The 17,636-nt window shown below is 41.5% G+C and overlaps 2 protein-coding genes and 2 non-coding genes across 4 annotated transcripts; 3 read left to right on the top strand and 1 right to left on the bottom strand.

The window, feature by feature from the left end:
* The first annotated feature begins 297 nt into the window (after nt 1–297).
* On the top strand, nt 298–383 carry trnay-gua (transfer RNA tyrosine (anticodon GUA)). The gene is given in 2 exon segments: nt 298–334; nt 348–383. It is a non-coding gene; the product is annotated as a tRNA-Tyr (tRNA).
* A 521-nt stretch (nt 384–904) lies between these two features.
* trnaa-agc (transfer RNA alanine (anticodon AGC)) lies at nt 905–977 on the top strand. Its single transcript has one exon. It is a non-coding gene; the product is annotated as a tRNA-Ala (tRNA).
* Nucleotides 978–1,639: 662 nt separating this feature from the next.
* ccdc25 (coiled-coil domain containing 25) lies at nt 1,640–7,522 on the bottom strand. The gene is made up of 9 exons (XM_071922437.2): nt 7,348–7,522; nt 6,967–7,014; nt 6,747–6,786; nt 6,092–6,143; nt 5,825–5,900; nt 5,558–5,661; nt 3,605–3,807; nt 3,171–3,216; nt 1,640–2,689 (listed from the first exon to the last, which is right to left on the bottom strand). The coding sequence occupies exons 1-9, from the start codon at nt 7,370–7,372 to the stop codon at nt 2,660–2,662; spliced, it is 624 nt and encodes a 207-aa protein (XP_071778538.1). The 5' UTR covers nt 7,373–7,522; the 3' UTR covers nt 1,640–2,659.
* A 751-nt stretch (nt 7,523–8,273) lies between these two features.
* esco2 (establishment of sister chromatid cohesion N-acetyltransferase 2) lies at nt 8,274–16,295 on the top strand. The gene is made up of 15 exons (XM_078290047.1): nt 8,274–8,361; nt 9,168–9,235; nt 9,664–9,794; nt 9,949–10,267; nt 10,587–10,890; nt 11,231–11,349; nt 11,468–11,579; nt 11,974–12,061; nt 12,390–12,432; nt 13,067–13,214; nt 13,829–13,960; nt 14,147–14,236; nt 14,353–14,496; nt 15,139–15,323; nt 15,429–16,295. Exons 2-15 carry the CDS (start codon nt 9,183–9,185, stop codon nt 15,559–15,561), a joined length of 2,001 nt encoding a protein of 666 aa, XP_078146173.1. The 5' UTR covers nt 8,274–8,361; nt 9,168–9,182; the 3' UTR covers nt 15,562–16,295.
* The last annotated feature ends 1,341 nt before the right edge of the window (nt 16,296–17,636 follow it).

Here is a 17,636-nt window from a genome sequence, read left to right as displayed (position 1 = left end):
AAAGTAGCCAACTCTAAAATACACTTTTTCCTTTTTTGATAACGTAACGAATGAGTAATTTTGGTCAGGTACATAGCCGTTGTAGGGATTCGCTTGTAAAAGTGTCGAATGTGCTTAGCACGTCGGTCCAACGTACACGGACCCACGTCGAAGGAGTCTCCTATAGTTTCTTCATTACATACGCTTGCGTTCCGGTTAATACTTCGATTTTCCTTCATTTCGTGTTATTTGGAAGTGTCATGATTGCATTAATTGCAGTAACTACTTAAAGCAACATTTCCAGACTGCAGCCTAACCCCTTCGATAGCTCAGTTGGTAGAGCGGAGGACTGTAGAATGATAATAGGCATCCTTAGGTCGCTGGTTCGAATCCGGCTCGAAGGAGGGTGATCTTTTCTTTCTGCATTGCAGTTTTATTGCGCTATAAAGTCCACGCGTCCATTGCTGTGGCTCGTCCAGTCGTTCAGTTAAATACTGATATCATGCGAATGTGTTCACTGCCTGCTTCTTAGATAACGTTCCAGCTTTCATTGCATTCATCCCTAGAGCTTCCCAGTCCGAATGCTAAACTCAACTGACTAACGTTAGCTAAAGGCTAACTTCATACTTTATCCTTCCTGAAATGTACTTTAGACTTCATCCTTACTTATCTTTTTTCCTGTAACGATTGAATTATTGGGTATTCCTCAATGTATTGATAGCTAAACGACTCTGCTGCTTTGAGCTAGCCCACATATTATCTCCAGGAATTGCAATTTTCTGTTTATTGAAACGTTTTCAATTAAAAAGAGTTAATGAGGACCTGACGTCTTTCCTGTTGAACACTTTTGTGAAATTATATGGAACAAGCCGCTGTATGTGTTTCTATGGCTAAATAACTGAGGCTTGTCGCCCTGGTGTCTCATGGGGGATTAGCTCAAATGGTAGAGCGCTCGCTTAGCATGCGAGAGGTAGCGGGATCGATGCCCGCATCCTCCAAATACTTTATTTCTTTATACATGCATACATGTATCTCACACCTTTTAACTCTGCCAAGCTGTATTAGGGCGTCAACCACGGTGCACTGCAAACTAACAGTGTCGAAGAAACTGAATGTCCTTTTCAAGACCTGACCCAAGAGCAGCATGAAAACAACATAAAAGTTCCAGACGAACTCCATACAACAATATACAAAAAATACTACAATCACACTCAAATAAAACTGTTAAATAAAAAGCTACTGAATCCTGTCCTTTTATAGTTTCCCCCTCATATCACAGTGACTCAATTTACATTTTTCTCAGTTTTGAAGTTGAAAATGTACATAACGTTACCTTAAATTTTCAAAATCGCCTGTATGAAGCTAACACATAAGTGTCCCTTATGCCTAAAATGTTGAAATATCTCTTAATGTATGTATGTACATTTTCTGAATATTTTTCTTACACAGTGGCACTTTAATCCCCAATTTAAGGGAGTTTAATATGTAGTTTTCTAAGCCTAACTGATGGCACATATTCTTTGTTCTCCTGTAAGAATCCTATGCGACTGAAATATTTCTGCAATAATAACTATGTTTTCTAGGTTTGTTGTAAAATTACTTTCAAACACTAGCTAGTTTCAACAGTCTCTAATAATCAAATCAAATCAACCTTTAAATCCTTTTGGAAAACAATATGGGGGAAAGGGTTGTTTTTATTGATAACGGCAGCATGTAATCACAAAGCTACGTTCAAGATGTTCAAACGCTCATGACAAACATTTCTTCCCTCCAAAACGTCAAGACATCGCAATATGTTTTGTCCCAGAGCAGCTCATTCATTACATTGACGTTATCGTAACCTTTTAACTAAATGACTGAACCAATGAGATAGATGTAATAGTAGAGATTGGTACATGTGCGGTCAAAACTATTGGTACCCCTTGCAATTTTGCTGATAATTCACTATTTCACCATAAAATAACCATGACCTCCACACCATTACTCTGATTTTAAACATTACAGAGCAAAAACATACCATTACAAACTTGACAAATGAACAATATCAAATTTAAACAGAGAAAACGTCTCAACAATTTGAATAATCAAGTTGTGGGGAGCCAATTCTTTTAAAATTTTACTGCGTTTTTTATATAGTGACGTATCAACAAACTGTGAATTTAATGCATACGCTGAATTGTATTCAATGGAACCTATGACATGCAACAGTAACTAACAAATCAAGTATGAGGAACGTGAGTAGAACGGTGATTTATCTGCAGCCTGAACCAGACGCTGCTAGAACGGGAGCGCTTGTTTTAATACCCAGACTGCATATTTTTTTTATTATATGTCAGCATGACCGGACATGGCAGTGAAAACCCATTCAGAACTGGTTTGCTATCTGGAAGGTTTGTTGGAAACAACCCTCAGCGTTGCTTTAACACAGTTGTCCTATGTTGCTTCTACAGTGCCGTCCCATTATGTGGAGGCCGACCGAATCGGCTTAGTTTGGAAGCGGCGTTTGAACCAATCAGCTCACAGAACAGTCCCGGCGCCGTCTCTCATTGGCTCGCTTGCTGCTCCGAGTGTCCAAAAGCAAAAGTTTCCGTTCGTCTTTGTACAATGTCAATGCACTGTTAAGAGTAGGCAAAGCAGCAGGGAAGTCCCAACAATAGATTTGATTGGTGGAGGAGGATCTTCACATGAAGTCATCAGAATCATAGCCCCCCTGCAAAAGACACACAAGTTAATATAGCGAACGTTAATGCCATTCAAATATTACTCTTTGACTCAATGAACCGCAGAGTTCCCACCTGATGTAAAATTCCACAACTTTTTCATAACTAAGTCAGAGCACTTCCATGACCTGAAAATGTTAGGCGCTATTCTTTCATGGTTTGTTAATGTTGCGTGAAACAAAAATGTGTGAAACACGTTGGAAAATACATTCTGCTATATCCCTGTGAAGTGACCCATTTGTCAAATTCCCTGATATTCCCTGACTTCCCCTGAGAATTTATCCAATTCCATGATATTCCTGGAATTCCATAACCTAAACAGTCTACAAAAGAACACCCATCAAGTCAAGCAAGCCACGACATATTCATTCAAACAACTCATCAAGACTTTGAATAGGCGAGTATTAGTACGATTCCCCCGGGTTGATACTTGTCTGTTTATTCCAGAGGGACAGACTTGGACATCCTCACCTCATTAGTGGTCATGTTGTCGCTCTTCATCAGTGAAGTATAGTTCCTAGAGAGGGAAAACCAAAATGGAGGGTTTGACAAGGAAATCAAGAAGAGTTCAAAATACAAATGTGTAAGTAGTATGTTGTTGATATAATTGCCACAGGATGTTCAATCAGTGTAGTGCTGTAGAGTGAGGGAGCCATAATTGAAATGCACAAGCAAAAGATTGACATCAAGGATCTTAATCATTCATTTAAAAGCAACTAAACCCCAAACTCAAATATGTGTAAAGCCTGACATCTAACGGTAAACAGCATGCTACTGAAAGGGCCATCTGCTATTGGCTGATCTTTGGTACCAGACGATGTCATCACCGGTTGTACTCTATAGAAGGTGACAACCCAACTAATGAGGTGAATTTCTGATGAAAGGAACAACAGTTGTGAACCTACTTAAGTTCCTCCATGTCTTTTTTCCTTTTCTGCTCGTCCTTCTCTTTTTTCTTCTGCTCTTGGAGCTGGGCTTTCTTCTCGTTCCGCTCCTCTCGGTCTCTCGACTCTTTCTCCGCCGCCAGGTCCGGGTAGCGCTCGTCTTTCGTTTTCTCCAGCCGGTTTACGATCTCGTTGATCTTCTTCTCCACCGCCACGATCTTCACCTGTGCACAGCAGTACAAGCGCAAGTTAACATTACTGGTCTGTTCTGTCAATGAAAATAACACTGGTAACAAGCAACACTGTTAAAGCAGCATGAAAACAGCACTGGACACCAGGGGCTTCATGTATAAACGTCGCACACGTACAAAAAGGTTGCGTACACTGGTTTTCACGCACACGTCGGGATGTATAAAAATGAACTTGACGTGAGAATGTGCGTCCCGCAAACTTTAGACCATGCGTACGCAGATTTGTCTGGCTTTGTCAGTTGGCGACGCCAAACTACAAACTAGTGAAACTCTCCAAATGTTTCAAAATAATGTTTTCACTCCATTCACTGTGCTATGTCTATGAAAAACCATAATTATTTCCGCTGATACACCATAATAGTTTGGTTATTTATGTGGATAATGTTTAAGATTAGAAAGGCCAAAACCCATCTGGCATTGTTATTTTAAATTTTTAGTACCTCCAACACTGGAGGAAAATGGTATTTTTTCCTCCCTCCATGACTTTTCCTAAATATGAGGGTTTTAAATGAATGAAAAAAGACACTTAGGAAATAGATACAGGCACTCTTCTCTAAATCCTCTAAATCGCCGCGTTGGTTTGTGTGAATGCGCATCTCTCTCTCCTCCAGCTCGCTTCAACTAGGTCTGACTTATTGAGCGCAATGAAAACCTAGTCAAACTAATTTCCCACAGATGACATCAGGCCTTACTTACAGTGCCAAAACCAAGAACTGGACCGTTTTCGTTGTTTATGTGACATGGAGATGTTAACGCACGTCAGGGACTGTACAGTTGCTGAGGCGCACAGAGATCCATGGCGCACAGGAGGCGAAGCGCACAGATCCATCTCTCCTGGGAAGAAAACGCAGTGTCGGGTAGGCAGATGCACTCGGAATAAGTCCCGGAACAACTGTGTGATGTCCAAACGATTTGTGTGTAGTACCTGCTCACACAAACCACTGAAGCTGTGTGCTGACTGCGGGACTGAACAGTAACAAAGGAAAGGCCACCCGTGCGTAAAACTAAAAAAAAAATAGTGTAGAAAAAAATGCCACAAATTGCCATATTTGGAGCGGCAGCACTGCAAACACTGGACGTCACATTATATGGTTTTGTTTTTAATCTTTGAATCAGTTCAATTGTGCAATTTTTCCTTTATTAACAATAACACTGCATGTGTAAAAGCACATTGGAAATATTTGGAGAGGGAAGCACTGAACACAGGCACATTCACCATCGTTTTTGACAAGAAGGTGACAAGAGGGGCGTATTTATAGTCGTTTGCTTAGTTAATTCTGGGAGGAGACAAGGCGGGGTGAGAGGCTCGTGCATGTGCGCTCAATTTCACGTTGATTGGGATGTATAAAGGAAAGGTGCGCAGGACCTGGCGTGCGCACGGTTTTATATATCTGAAAATTTCTGTGCGTACGTACTTTTTAAGTTTTGTGAGTACGCCATCTTTCAGTATGAAATCTACTCAGTCTTTTATACATGAGGCCCCAGAAATGTAAAACACATCACTTTCTGTGTGCCAGAGGACTTTTCCCAGGAAAGAGCGACCAGACACCGGCTGTTTAGAACAGACAATGTAAAAGCTTTCATGAAGTGGATATTGGTTGAATCACTATCATGTTATAGCCAGTGAGAGTACACAAACAGACATTTATTTATTTATTTATCTGAAAATGTTGTGGATTGTTACTTTATCAGAGGAAACCGAGCCCTCTGCTGGTCTACTGACCTCTTTCTGTCGATAGAAGCCGATCTGGCCCACGTCCATGTCTCCGGTCTTCTTCAGGTTGGCCCACGGTGTGTAAACCACATTGATGTTGTTCATCTTACAGCCTGGCAGCAAACAACACAGTTAGCCTAAACAGAAGCTCAAACCACAGGACGGGCTTATGACACTCCTTAAGTATTAAACAGACTCTAACTGATATGCAAATGAATGCAGTGGCAGTATCTGCTCCCCATCCGTCTATACATGACATTGTCAGGAGAGCCTTACCTTGGATGCTGTTGTTTTTCACCAGCTGTGCACAGTCGATCAGCACCTCCTTGGGAATGTCATCTATGGTCAGACCCTAGAATAGACAGACAAACACCAATAATTAATGCTGATAAAAAAAAGAAAAGTTGCCAAGGGACTTTCCACTGGCGATGGATTCAGATGATGCATGCGTCCAATTGCCCAACCCTAATGTAATTAAATATCACCATGAACAGGTATCATCATCAGTATTTCAGTTTCTCATTGGCTGTGTGGACTCCTTACCTTTGGCATTCTCAGGTAAACATGGGCCGAAGACAGTTTATCCACATGAAACCTGGAGATGGAAATAATGAGCTGTTCAGTTCAAATGGCAACAAGACATTACAGACTTCAGTGATACTGGTATTGATTTTTAGTTAACTGTATTTATGGGTGTAAAGCCCAGGCTATCAGATTATTCCCAGATAGGAAATGACACTTGTAATCAGCATGATGGTGCGTTTAAGACTGCACTGTGTGGTCGTTAAAATACAAACTATTACAGTTTTGTGAGTATAAAACACTACTGGGAGCAGGAAAAAAATGACTCATTTTCCAAACAACAACGATGCATTGCTAATAATGTATAATCAAGTGAAAAACACATTAACAGCAAGTCATCAAACCATTTGGCATGCATGCCTTGTGTTTGATTGGCATCCTCAATGTTTAAGCATTGTTTCAAAACTCCTACTATCCATAAAAAATAGAAAGTATCCTCTCTATTGCGATATCTATTACTATTGTTTTATGTGCCACACATCTGAATCACTTTTTATGTGGAAAACCTTTACTTTCTCTATTGTGTGTTTAAACCATTGTACACAGCAAAGCTGATCAAACATGTTACAGCGGCTTCCTATTAAAGAAAGGTAAGAAAAAGACAAGAATCTCTCACCAGATGTCTTCAGGCCATCCGTACTTGATTAGATCCTCATCTGTTGGTAAAAACAACCTCAGCAAATTAGAGGGGATTTGGCAACATTTATAGCACATGTCAAATATGAACTCATTTGATTGTTTACTTCAATGTTGTTTACTTTACAATGATCAGAGATAGAAATGGAAACACTGTATGAAAATTTTATAGCATCCAGCTAATAAAATAATAAACGTACTTTCATATTTGTCCTTTCCCATATAGATAGTGTGGGGAGGATCCACCACTGAGAGAGAAAAGGAACGAGTTAGAACTTGAGACTGAAGATGACAGCATTATCAGTTGGCAGTGACACACACACACATACATACATACATACATACATACATACATACATACACACACGCGCGCGCGCGCGCGCGCGCGCACACACACACACACACACACACACACACACACACAACACAACACAACACAACACAACACAACACACACAGCGAGGAGAATGTTAACGACATTAATCTTTAAAGCAATCTTTAAAGCTAGCTAGCCTATAGCTAGCGATGCTAGTTTTCTCGTTGGCTACCTCAAAGCCATCTAGGTCTTCGGCTTTACTCACCGGCACTTGTGAAATAAAACACCATCTTGAGTAAATTAAAGCTAACTTCTAAACGGCGAACTGTCTCTGAAATTAAGTATATATATTTTGCGAGCTAACGCGCTAATTATTAATGTTCATAACGAACTAACGGCTGCATGCGAGAGCTACTGCTGCTGCTGTCACTTTTCGCATGTACAACTTGACCCAGGAAGTTGTTAGCTGCGTTAAACTAGCCAGTGTTAGCTACAAAAAGACAGGAAGTAAGCCGATTATTCAAAATAAACGCGTAAAATTTGTCACTCCTGGAAAAGGGGCTTCCATTCCATAGCCTTTCATAACAATTGAGCTACTGAATGCCTTTAATAAGTTTTAGTGCTTGAGATTTATTTATATATATCTGGGGTAAATCCACCTAAACTCAGTTTACAGATTAACATCTTCATGACCTAAACTCTGAGTATACATAATTGTAAATTGTATCAAATTAATGTAGGTTGTATGAGGGTAAGTTATTTTAGGCAAAACCTGAAATTATGCTTTCATGCTTTTATGAAAACATAATTATTGGTGTTTATATTGGTGGCTGTTTTCCTTATGATGATCATCCACTGGAGATGATAGTTTACACATTTTTTGTTTACCATTACTGTGTATATGGCTATTACATGCTATGAAAAAGACATTTCCCACAACAGCAACTGTTTACTATTGAGTCTTTCTTAAATTCTTCATTTTCACCTCTGTACTTCTCAAAAAACGTTGAAACGTTTCGTTAATGGACGTTTTATTTTGAAGCCCCTGACCGGAAGTCTTATTACGTTTTTATTCTGACGGGCTTGACGTTGGTGGTCTCTGGGCCGTTTCCGCTTCCGGTCCGGTCACAGTAGGTTGTGAAACTTTTTTTTTGCCAGTGGCGCGCGCTGTTCAAAACATTATTCAGAACAACCGCGGGCAGAGCAGGAGAACCGCCAACAACACCGAGCTCCTCAAACTTTATTTTAAAACATCTTTCGGACGGCACAGTTGTGCTCGGTAAGCTGTATAATACTTCTTATATAGTTGTTGATTATGTTTTTAGTGTTATATGCTTTTGTTGCTTCTCATCTGTGTGGCGCAAAGTAGTTTTGCCAGGCGGAGACAAGTCATTCTGCCTTTCAAGCCTGACGATTTATCTAAACACTGGCATTAAAACTGCGCAATAAAAGCAAACATGTCGGTGTTAGTTCAGTGTCTGGCGCATGAGCCACTCATGCTGACTAAATTGTTTTGGAGGCAGGTGGCACCCCAATATCGTCCCGCCAATTATCCATTCAGCTAGGCGATTCGTGTTAAATAAGCGCTTCAGTAGCTAACATGTTACGTTACACGCTAAGTTAACGATTGCATGTAGTTAGGTAATTCGTTGTTTTCTACAGATGCAACAAAGTAGGTTGCCGTTTTAGGCATATAGTGACTACCTTGACGCCTGAGATACGGTCGCCATGGTGGCTACCTTGAATAATACTAGTCTAATCTATCAATAGTGTCAGTGAGGTCTTGAGGAATAAGTCAGCTGGCGTTAGGGTACGTTCAATACGTCCATGGTGTCTCTTACGGAGTGTCACGCCAAACTCCATTAACAAAAATAGCAATTTAATGCTGCCTTGCTTACAGGGTGGGGAATTAATAAACTTCGAATGTGATAAGTTTGTTTACTCTTCCAGCCACTTTGCCAGGTCATACTGTATTGTAAACATAGTTGGCTGGTGAAATGGCAAAAGTGACCATCTAGACCATTAGAGGTGTTATCTGTTGTGCCTTCAAGTAGAATAGCTGCTAATGTTGTGTTGTATGTGCAGGTGGTTTTCAGGAAAATGATGCCCAATACCACTAGGAAGAGAAAGCTCCCCTCTTTGGACTCTGACAGGTGAGCCATCAACAGATTGGATTTATTTTAAGCGCTTTGCTTTGTTTAAAGTCTTTGACTGGCTGGCTTACTCTCAAAATGTGCATATGTGCAGAAAAGGTGACTGTGCATATGTATGATCTGACATTGTAGACAGCTAATGATGCACATTGGCAATAAATTCTAATTTTTTCATATTCATTTTCTCATTTCATATGCATGTATCATTATTTTCATACTGTATATATCGTAACTTTTTCCTAAATTTTCATGTTAATATTGTTTTATATTGTCCATTCATTTTCTTTCACATTTATGCTCTACTACTGTCACTTTACACACCCTGCACATATACTGACACATATACAGACACTTACACACATATACCGACACTTGTATTTGAAAGCTCTCCATCTGATTGATCTTCTATCTTCTTTAACCCATCCCAGTCACCCAGCCAAGAAGGGGGTGAGGGAGGAGGCGTCTCCCTCGAAGAGGAGGTCGCCCAGGAAGAAGCCAGCCACCAGGCTGGAGAAGGAGACCTGTCCCTCGCCGCACAAATCCCCTCGCAGACTGGCAGGTAGGGATGACTGCTGAAACCAGTGCTATGTTTTTACTAACTAGGGTTCAGCGGATAGAGGTTTTTGTTCTGTGTTGTTTTCTTACTCCCTTACTTTCTCTCACACATATCTCTCTTTCTCTTTTTTTTGGTATCTCTCTTCCTCTTTCTCTAGGCTCGCCAGCCAAATCGCCCCGTAAAACCTCTCCCATCAAACCGGTCATGGTCACAGGCTCCTTCTACAGCAAGCGGAAGGCCCTCTACCTTACTCCACTAGAGAGGAAGATGCTGAAGGAGTCCAAGCCTCCCTCTCCTCCTCCTCTCCCTCCTTCCCAGGCCAAACAGGCAGAGAAGAAGAAGAAGAAGAAGAATACCGTTAAGGGAGGCAAGAAGCCAAGAAAGATGGTGGCAGCGTCTGGTTATGGGGGGAAGATGGGTTTCAAAGACTACACAACATCTCCCAAGACAATCAGGCTGACCAAACTTAGTAACAGGTTTGTTTTTAAATTGGTTTTAAATTCAATTCCAGGTAGCAGTAAAAAGGTCATTAAAAAGTATTACATTTGGCTTTCTGACACTTGCAAATGCTGGTTTTTAATTTCTTGTACATCATGTTTATTTCTAGATAGTTCTATACACCTGTTGTTTTTTGTGTGCATTTTTCAATTTTAGGTGTAATAATTTTTGTGTTTCAGTTTTACTCAAGTTTACATTTTAATTCGTTGATGTTTACCTTTTTTGTCTAGTTTTAGTCATAATTTATCTGTAATCTAGTCTTCTAATCAATGTGCAATTGAATGATTTTAAATTCAGCAGTGGCGCTGCTAAACCAGCGATGGCTCCAGCCAACGCCGCTGTCAAACCAGCAGAGCCCAAGAAGGGAATCACCATCATGTTCAGCAGCCTCAAACCCAAGCCCAAGATCTTTGTGGGAGCCGCTTTCTTCGGCACAGGGAAGAAGCCTACTTCCATGTACAAGAAATCCACGCCGAAGGCCTCGGCCAGGCCGGCTCCAGCTCCAGCCCAGGGGAAAAGCCAAGGCACTCCGCCAGAGGCTAAGAGGGAGAAATCACAGCAGCCGCCTGTGAAGAACCAACAGCAGAAAGAAGCTCAGGCGGTGAGGAGTAGCACCTTTTTTCATGTTTGTGCTATGCATACTGTGTTGCCTTTGTATGTTCTCTTTCCCAGACAGCCAAAGCAGAGTTGGGCTGCCTTGTGACAGACCCGAAAAACTGATTCACACACAACCAAACCTATTAACAGAAGCTAATCACAGGCCAAATCAGGTGATGATGTGATTAAAAGAGAAGCAAGGCAGCCAGAAGAGCCTATATTCGTTAAAAGCTTCAGAAAACAAGGGCGGCAAAATGTAGCCCTGTTATGTGTTTGTACATATGTGTGTGTGAGGTGAATTTAAATGTGATGGTTGATGTGATCTTGTCTGTTATCGCCGGTAGAGTGCCACCCAGCCGAGCCAGAGAGGAGAGGACAGACCCAGGTCCGCCATCTTTGACCCATTGGACTGGATGGACTCTGAGTCTGGTCACAACCAACCAGCAACTCCACTACTGCTAAGGTGCTTTATGGGCTGTCAGATTATTGGTTCATTGGAGCCTTTTTATGAAATGATACATATTTGGGATATAATGCATTGTTCCAGGTGGACAACAATCTTCTTCCTCTTCTCCCCTCAGTTCTCCTAAGGTGTTGGCAGACAAGTATGGGGTGACCAAGGAGCTGAAGATTGTACTGACCAGGTCCCCAATGCCTAGCCCTGCATCCACAGCCTTAACCATCAACACCCAGGTGTGTTTGTATGCATGTACTGTACATGTGTTTTGTTGTACAGGGCATCTGCAGGTTAAATGTAGGCTTAACAAATTCAGGGTTCTTAAAGGTTTTGTGTTGTCTCTTCTGCTTTTCGGACCTGGTTATGCAGACCTACATTTCTGTTTTTGTAGCAGAATTTCTTTTAATGTAACTGACATTAACAAGGCTTTAAAGTCTTAAGCTTTTTATTTTTAAGCTTTTCTAGCCTGTATGATCTTTATTCTCCAACAGTCCGACAAGACTTGTGATTCATAATAATTATGAATGTGGCTGAATAAGAATCATCATGACCAGTGATTATTCAATAAAGTTTTTGGTATTTCTGCTGCTGTTCATAACATTGCAGTTTGTCTGTTTTTGTTGTCTCCAGGATGACTGTCTGACAGACGGTGGCTCTGAGCCCGTCTTTGACCTGAGTGACATAAGCCCCTCCAGTGCTGCCTCCAGCCCACCCAAAGGTACACACACACACACACACAGAATGCATAATAGCCCCGGTGCAAGTCTTGAACTGTGAGATATCAGCTCCTTTCTTACTGAGTCCAGTCCAGTGAAACACCGAGCAAACACTTTACCTAGTGATATCTGCCACCACTACAGTCCACCATATCCAGGTTTTCATGAGAGTTTTTCCTTGTTCCCATTGAGGGTCTAAACTAAACCTCTCCAAACATGCTTCGTCTGAATGGGCCCTAAAGTTGGTTGGTTGGTGTATGGTTTTGAACGGTACCATCAGAACATGTCACCGTTGCTCCATTAATGCTTTCACGTGGTGTTTTTCCTCAGAATCTTCAGCGGTGTATCCCATCTTTGGCTCTGCTTCCAAGAGGTGAGAGAACATGTTAAAATGTGGTCATTAACACTGTAAAGGTGCTACAAGATTTTAACTTTAATTTTGAGACATTAGTATAATTACCGTAAACAAACAAGACCATCACTGAGAAAATTGTCAGCTTCTACCGGCCTTACACTGCTTTTTACATTATGTTCCACCTGGTCAGATTTGGCAGGAAATCTGCTGGATTGCTTTACAGCACAAAACGGGAAGAGGTTCTGTTCTTCCAGAGCAAACGGAGCTAAAGCTTTCAGAGTTTCTGGCAGCAGATGGTGGAAGGAGTGAAAGGCCGATGGAAAAAAACACTTCCAACATGTTTATCCTCTTCAGGGAGGGGGACAGGAAGCGACAGGGTTTATGGGAAATGTGGTCTTAATTTGGAGAAACAGTGGCACTAACAATACTACTGGTGTGAGATAGAGGCTACCAATTGTCTCCAACATGGTCTCATTTGTTTACAGTAATTATACCAGGGTATCACTATGAAATTGGCAATGATATATTGATTTAACCTTTTCAATCGTTTGATGTCATCTTTCTTGTGTCACTTAAAATGCCATATCCTCAGTTGTCATGTCTTAATGTCATATAATAACCCATATTTGTGCTGCTGTGTGTTTTCCTGCAGGTTACAGAAGAAGTCGTCTCTGCGGCCTCCGGTGTCCTGCAGCACCCCCTCTGGCCAGGTGGTGACACTGCAGCCCAGCGCTGCTGCATCCAGAGAGCGCAGCGTTCGCAGGAAGAAAGACAAACAGGATGACGACCAGCTCATTATCGTATGTTAATATTGTCTCTGTGTTGGGCTGAGTGGAGCAGGGCATTCTGTTATGTACTTGGGCATTAGAACAATGATATAGTATATGTGTTATATCAGTATGCTAATGCTGTTGGCTATGGTTTGACCAATATTGGTTTTTGAAGGCTAATGCCAATATATATATATATATATATATATAATGCATATTAAAGTATTAGATTATTTGTATAATACAAAAACTATTACTGATTTATAATAAGTATCAATCCAATTTTGGTGATCAGTACAGTGTTTCCCAGTTACTCTTTAACAAACATAATTTGTGCTATGTTTTTGCAAGGAGTTATCTATATTTTCTAGATTTCACATAATCCCCTAAAGTGCTATTTGTTTATTTGAAAGTGAATTTCAGCTTCCAACTTATCCATGTCAATCTGTCTTTATGCAAAAAGAATGACCAGGGATAATGAAACAAGAGATAAGTGAGACCTACTAGGTTTTGTAGCACAATTGAAGATGCTACTGATAAAGAGTGTCCAAACACATCTGAGATGAAGTGATTTGGTTTAATGTAGTGTGTTTGTGTTTCTGTGTGTGTGTTGAGTGTAATTCTTCTGTGTTTTCCCCATGCAGGATGCGGGTCAGAAGCAGTTCGGAGCGACCACCTGCAGCTCCTGTGGGATGGTGTACAGCGCCGACAACCCAGAGGACAACTTCCAGCACACCCAGTTCCACCAGCGCTTCCTCGACAGCATCAAATTTGTGGTAACTCTTCCTTCAGAGACATTTTTCCTCCAAACAGCATGTCATTACAGTATCGATACTTGGGAAGTGAGTGTTTTCTACAGACACTCTGCCAAGGCTGCTGGCATGAGTGTGTAGAATGGGAGGTGGGTTTGTTCTGTGTTGTTGGCTTGTAACTGCAGCTTCCTCTCTCTGTTGTGTTGCCAGGGCTGGAAGAAAGAGAGGGTGGTGGCTGAGTTCTGGGACGGAAAAATCCTCATGGTTCTACCGGATGATCCCAAATATGCTCTCAAAAAGGTGTGGGTCTGGGCACTGCATGCACTTCTGCTTCATTCTTTAAGGAACATGTGGTAAGCATTCATGCTTGCAGTTTCTCATGCCTCATACGTGTGTGTGTGTGTGTGTGTTTGCAGGCTGAGGACGTGCGCTGCGTAGCGGACAACGAGTTGGGTTTCCAGCAGGTGACTCTGAGCTGCCCCAGACAGGCCAAGACCTACCTGTTCATCAACACAGAGCGCATGGTGGTGGGCTGCCTCATCGCCGAACACATACGACAGGTAGGACGGGCTGTGTGTGTGTGTGTGTGTGTGTGGCAAAGACGGTCCTGTTCAGTCTATTTTGGTGTCCCAAGAGTCCCATGAACAGCTCATAGTATTAAGTAGAAATACGTGAATGAAAGGTATGATATGAAGAAAAATGTCACTTTGCCCAGTGTGATGTCAACTACAAGCTGGACTACTCCTCCTAACTCATTGGCTCTGTATGGAGCATGAGGTCTTTATGGCATGTGTGAGAATCTTGGCCAAGAATAGCTGTAGCTGTGCCACTTCAGGAAAACCTGTGCACACACCTTGTAGCCTTTAGCTTAGTTCTAACTACTCTGTGCTTAGCCAACATTGACTGCCAACAAAACTGTAAACAATTACCTCTTGCTGCCATTTGGGCCAAATTATCTAATGCAGCAATACATTCTAGTGTAGTAACTGTTGGATGTGTTAGGTAAGTTTCATACCTGTATACTATCCTATTTGTTTTCTGCTGCAACAACCCAATTTCCCCATAGGGCTTGTTAGGTTTGTTTCATCTTGTGTCGGTTGGGATTGCAGGCATAGACTCTAAACTCTGAACAGTGCTACAGCAGTATCTTGTATTGACACTGATGGGGTAGTGATGGATCCACTCTCCGTCGTCCCTTGCAGGCGTACCGGGTCCTGGAGCAGCCGGACCAGCAGAAGGACCTGACCAAGGAGGACTTCATGGAGCCCCACCGGGCCTGGTGCTGCTCCACCATCCCAGAGAAAGCCCTGTGCGGGGTCAGCCGGGTCTGGGTCTTCAGCCTGGCCAGGCGGCAGGCCATCGCCACCCGCATGCTCGACACCGTCAGGTACAACACCACGCTGAACATGTATTTCACTAGGCTGGCTAATGGGCTATCAGGTATTTTTTATCTGTTCTGTTCTCTTAAGTGGATTCTCCCTGTGTTCTGTAGGAGCACCTTCATGTACGGCAGTCACCTGACCAAGGAGGAAATCGCCTTCTCTGACCCGACGCCCGACGGCAAACTGTTCGCCACCAAGTACTGCAACACACCGACCTTCCTCGTCTACAATTTCATCGCATGAAGGACTCCGACATTAATGTTGTGATTGAACACAGAGGTTTGGACCGAATTCGGCTACTAAAGAAGTAGATCGGGGATATTCTAATGATGCAAGAATTGACTGATTCAACTATCTGATTTATTACATTCTAGGGATTAGAAATGATCAAACTGCAATTGTTGGATTCTCTTTGTCTTGTTATTGCTTTTCATATCAAAGTTGCTCATACTTAATGTTGAGCAGGCCTGTCTTTTGTTTGTGCTAAATATTTGCATCAGTTGTGAAGTGATGACACAAAGTTTGTTCAGGATAAAGTAGGTCTTGGGTTGTAAAATGTTCAGAAAGCAGAACAAGTCTGGTCACCCAGTATTTATAAAGACTCAGTACTGCCTCATTTACTCAAGTGTTGTGTATATATATACTGTATATCCAGTGCTTTCTGTTCAGATGTCTTTATATCTTGCTTGATAAGGAGAATCCCATAAAATATTTCCCAGTTCTGAATACACCCTCATAGGTTGACTGCCCTAATGCATCTTGGGAATTGAAGTCTTTGGGTTGTTTTGTCTTTTGCATCTTAGCTCTGAGTTAATTACAAAGGAAATTAGGTGCCTCTTTGACAAGATACGTTCTCCTTTGTTGTTGTACATTTTTCTTGCTACCAGCTCCAGTGTTTTCTGGACACTTTGGAAGGAAAATATCTTCCTAGACACTGACCTGTTGAAAAGTGGATGCCATCGATGTTTAAGTGCATTCTGCCATGTAAATAGTTTTAATAAAGTTATTACTTTTGTTTTATGAACCCAGCTTTTTTTTCTGAAAATGATGCATAAAAAGATCCTAGGCTAGTTAGTTCAAACAATAGCACATATACAATTTATTACTTTAAAGGAATTAGGTATATTATCTGTATAATTGTAAAACACTTTTGTTGACTACTGCAATTTCCAAATAACAAGCTACAATTTTTCAATTGTTGAGTAGAAGTTGAATATGAAGAAAATGGTTCTTTATATTCAAAGTATATTCAAACTGAACACTAGGTAGACCACTTTTTCAAGAAAAGTGCACTTACTCCTGAGTCTGAGTCCATGGTCCTCCGGATGCTGCAACACCATATCAAGGGTCTTGAGATGTTCAGCCTCACTTGGACCAGTGACAAGTATGTCATCCAGGGGCATCATCACATGGGGGACACCATGAAGAATCCCTTCCATGGTTCTCTGAAAGACAGCAGGACTAGAAGATACACCAAAAGGCAATCGTGTGTAGGTATACAATCCTCTGTGTGTTCACAGTGCCACGGGGCTGAGGAATCATCCAGGACAATCTGAAGGCAGGTATCGCTCACATCAAGATTTGAAAATGTCCCTCTTTCTTGGGAAAATTTTGTGGAATAAATATAAGGTAGACAAAATATAAGAAGCAGAAGAAGAAAAACGACCATGCGTTGTCACCTAAGTGCAAAGAGTAATGATGTTCAACACATAGAATTGGATATTTTTGTGTTATACATCCTCACTGAGCAAACAAAGTCTTCTCTTTCTTTGTCTTGTTCTTTCTCTATCCCACACTCACTTTCTTTGTCTCTCTTTCACACACACACACACACACACATAAATAGACTCTGGTGCAGTTGGGGGAGGCAATGCACTGTCCCCAGTGTGGCATCATTGTGCACATCCAAAAAAGCTGCAAGTTATTGGTCTATAAAGCTTCAGAGACATTATTGAAAAAGCTCTTCTTCTCTCCATGCAAATAAAATCTGAAGCTTAAGCTTACCCTAATGAAGGTATAAAGTTAAAACATGTTGGTAAAAGTAAAACGGTTTTTCATGATTTAATCATCAGAATTGGTCCCAGGGGGAGACTATATGTTTCAAACTTTGTCTAAAATGTTCAAGAACCCTTACTCTGGTCCTTTCCACGGGTCCTGGAGACACATGCCACCCCAAATGCCAAAACTGCCACTGAGAATCCCAAGGCTGGACAGCTTGTAGGAGGGAATGAGTGACTGAACCGAGAAAAGAAGAGTGAGGAGTACAGAAAAGTATATTTAAGCCAAAACTGACCATGCAGGACAAACATCTGTCACAG

The sequence above is a fragment of the Centroberyx gerrardi genome, chromosome 18 (genome assembly GCF_048128805.1).
Source record: "Centroberyx gerrardi isolate f3 chromosome 18, fCenGer3.hap1.cur.20231027, whole genome shotgun sequence".
Taxonomy (NCBI): domain Eukaryota; kingdom Metazoa; phylum Chordata; class Actinopteri; order Beryciformes; family Berycidae; genus Centroberyx; species Centroberyx gerrardi.
Note: the sequence above shows the minus strand (reverse complement) of the source record. Positions and strands in the feature narration are given on the sequence as shown.

What these genes read in the sequence shown, in the direction of transcription:
- ccdc25 (XM_071922437.2), bottom strand. Translation starts at nt 7,372, where the DNA reads ATGGTGTTTTATTTCACAAGTGCCG. An exon ending in TTTACCTGAGAATGCCAAAG is followed by an intron (nt 5,901 to 6,091) that starts GTAAGGAGTCCA and finishes TGTCTATTCTAG; the next exon opens with GGTCTGACCATAGATGACAT. An exon ending in GCTTCTATCGACAGAAAGAG is followed by an intron (nt 3,808 to 5,557) that starts GTCAGTAGACCA and finishes TGCTGTGCACAG; the next exon opens with GTGAAGATCGTGGCGGTGGA.
- esco2 (XM_078290047.1), top strand. Translation starts at nt 9,183, where the DNA reads ATGATGCCCAATACCACTAGGAAGAGAAAGCTCCCCTCTTTGGACTCT. An exon ending in ATCCCCTCGCAGACTGGCAG is followed by an intron (nt 9,795 to 9,948) that starts GTAGGGATGACT and finishes CTCTTTCTCTAG; the next exon opens with GCTCGCCAGCCAAATCGCCC. An exon ending in TTTGGCTCTGCTTCCAAGAG is followed by an intron (nt 12,433 to 13,066) that starts GTGAGAGAACAT and finishes GTTTTCCTGCAG; the next exon opens with GTTACAGAAGAAGTCGTCTC.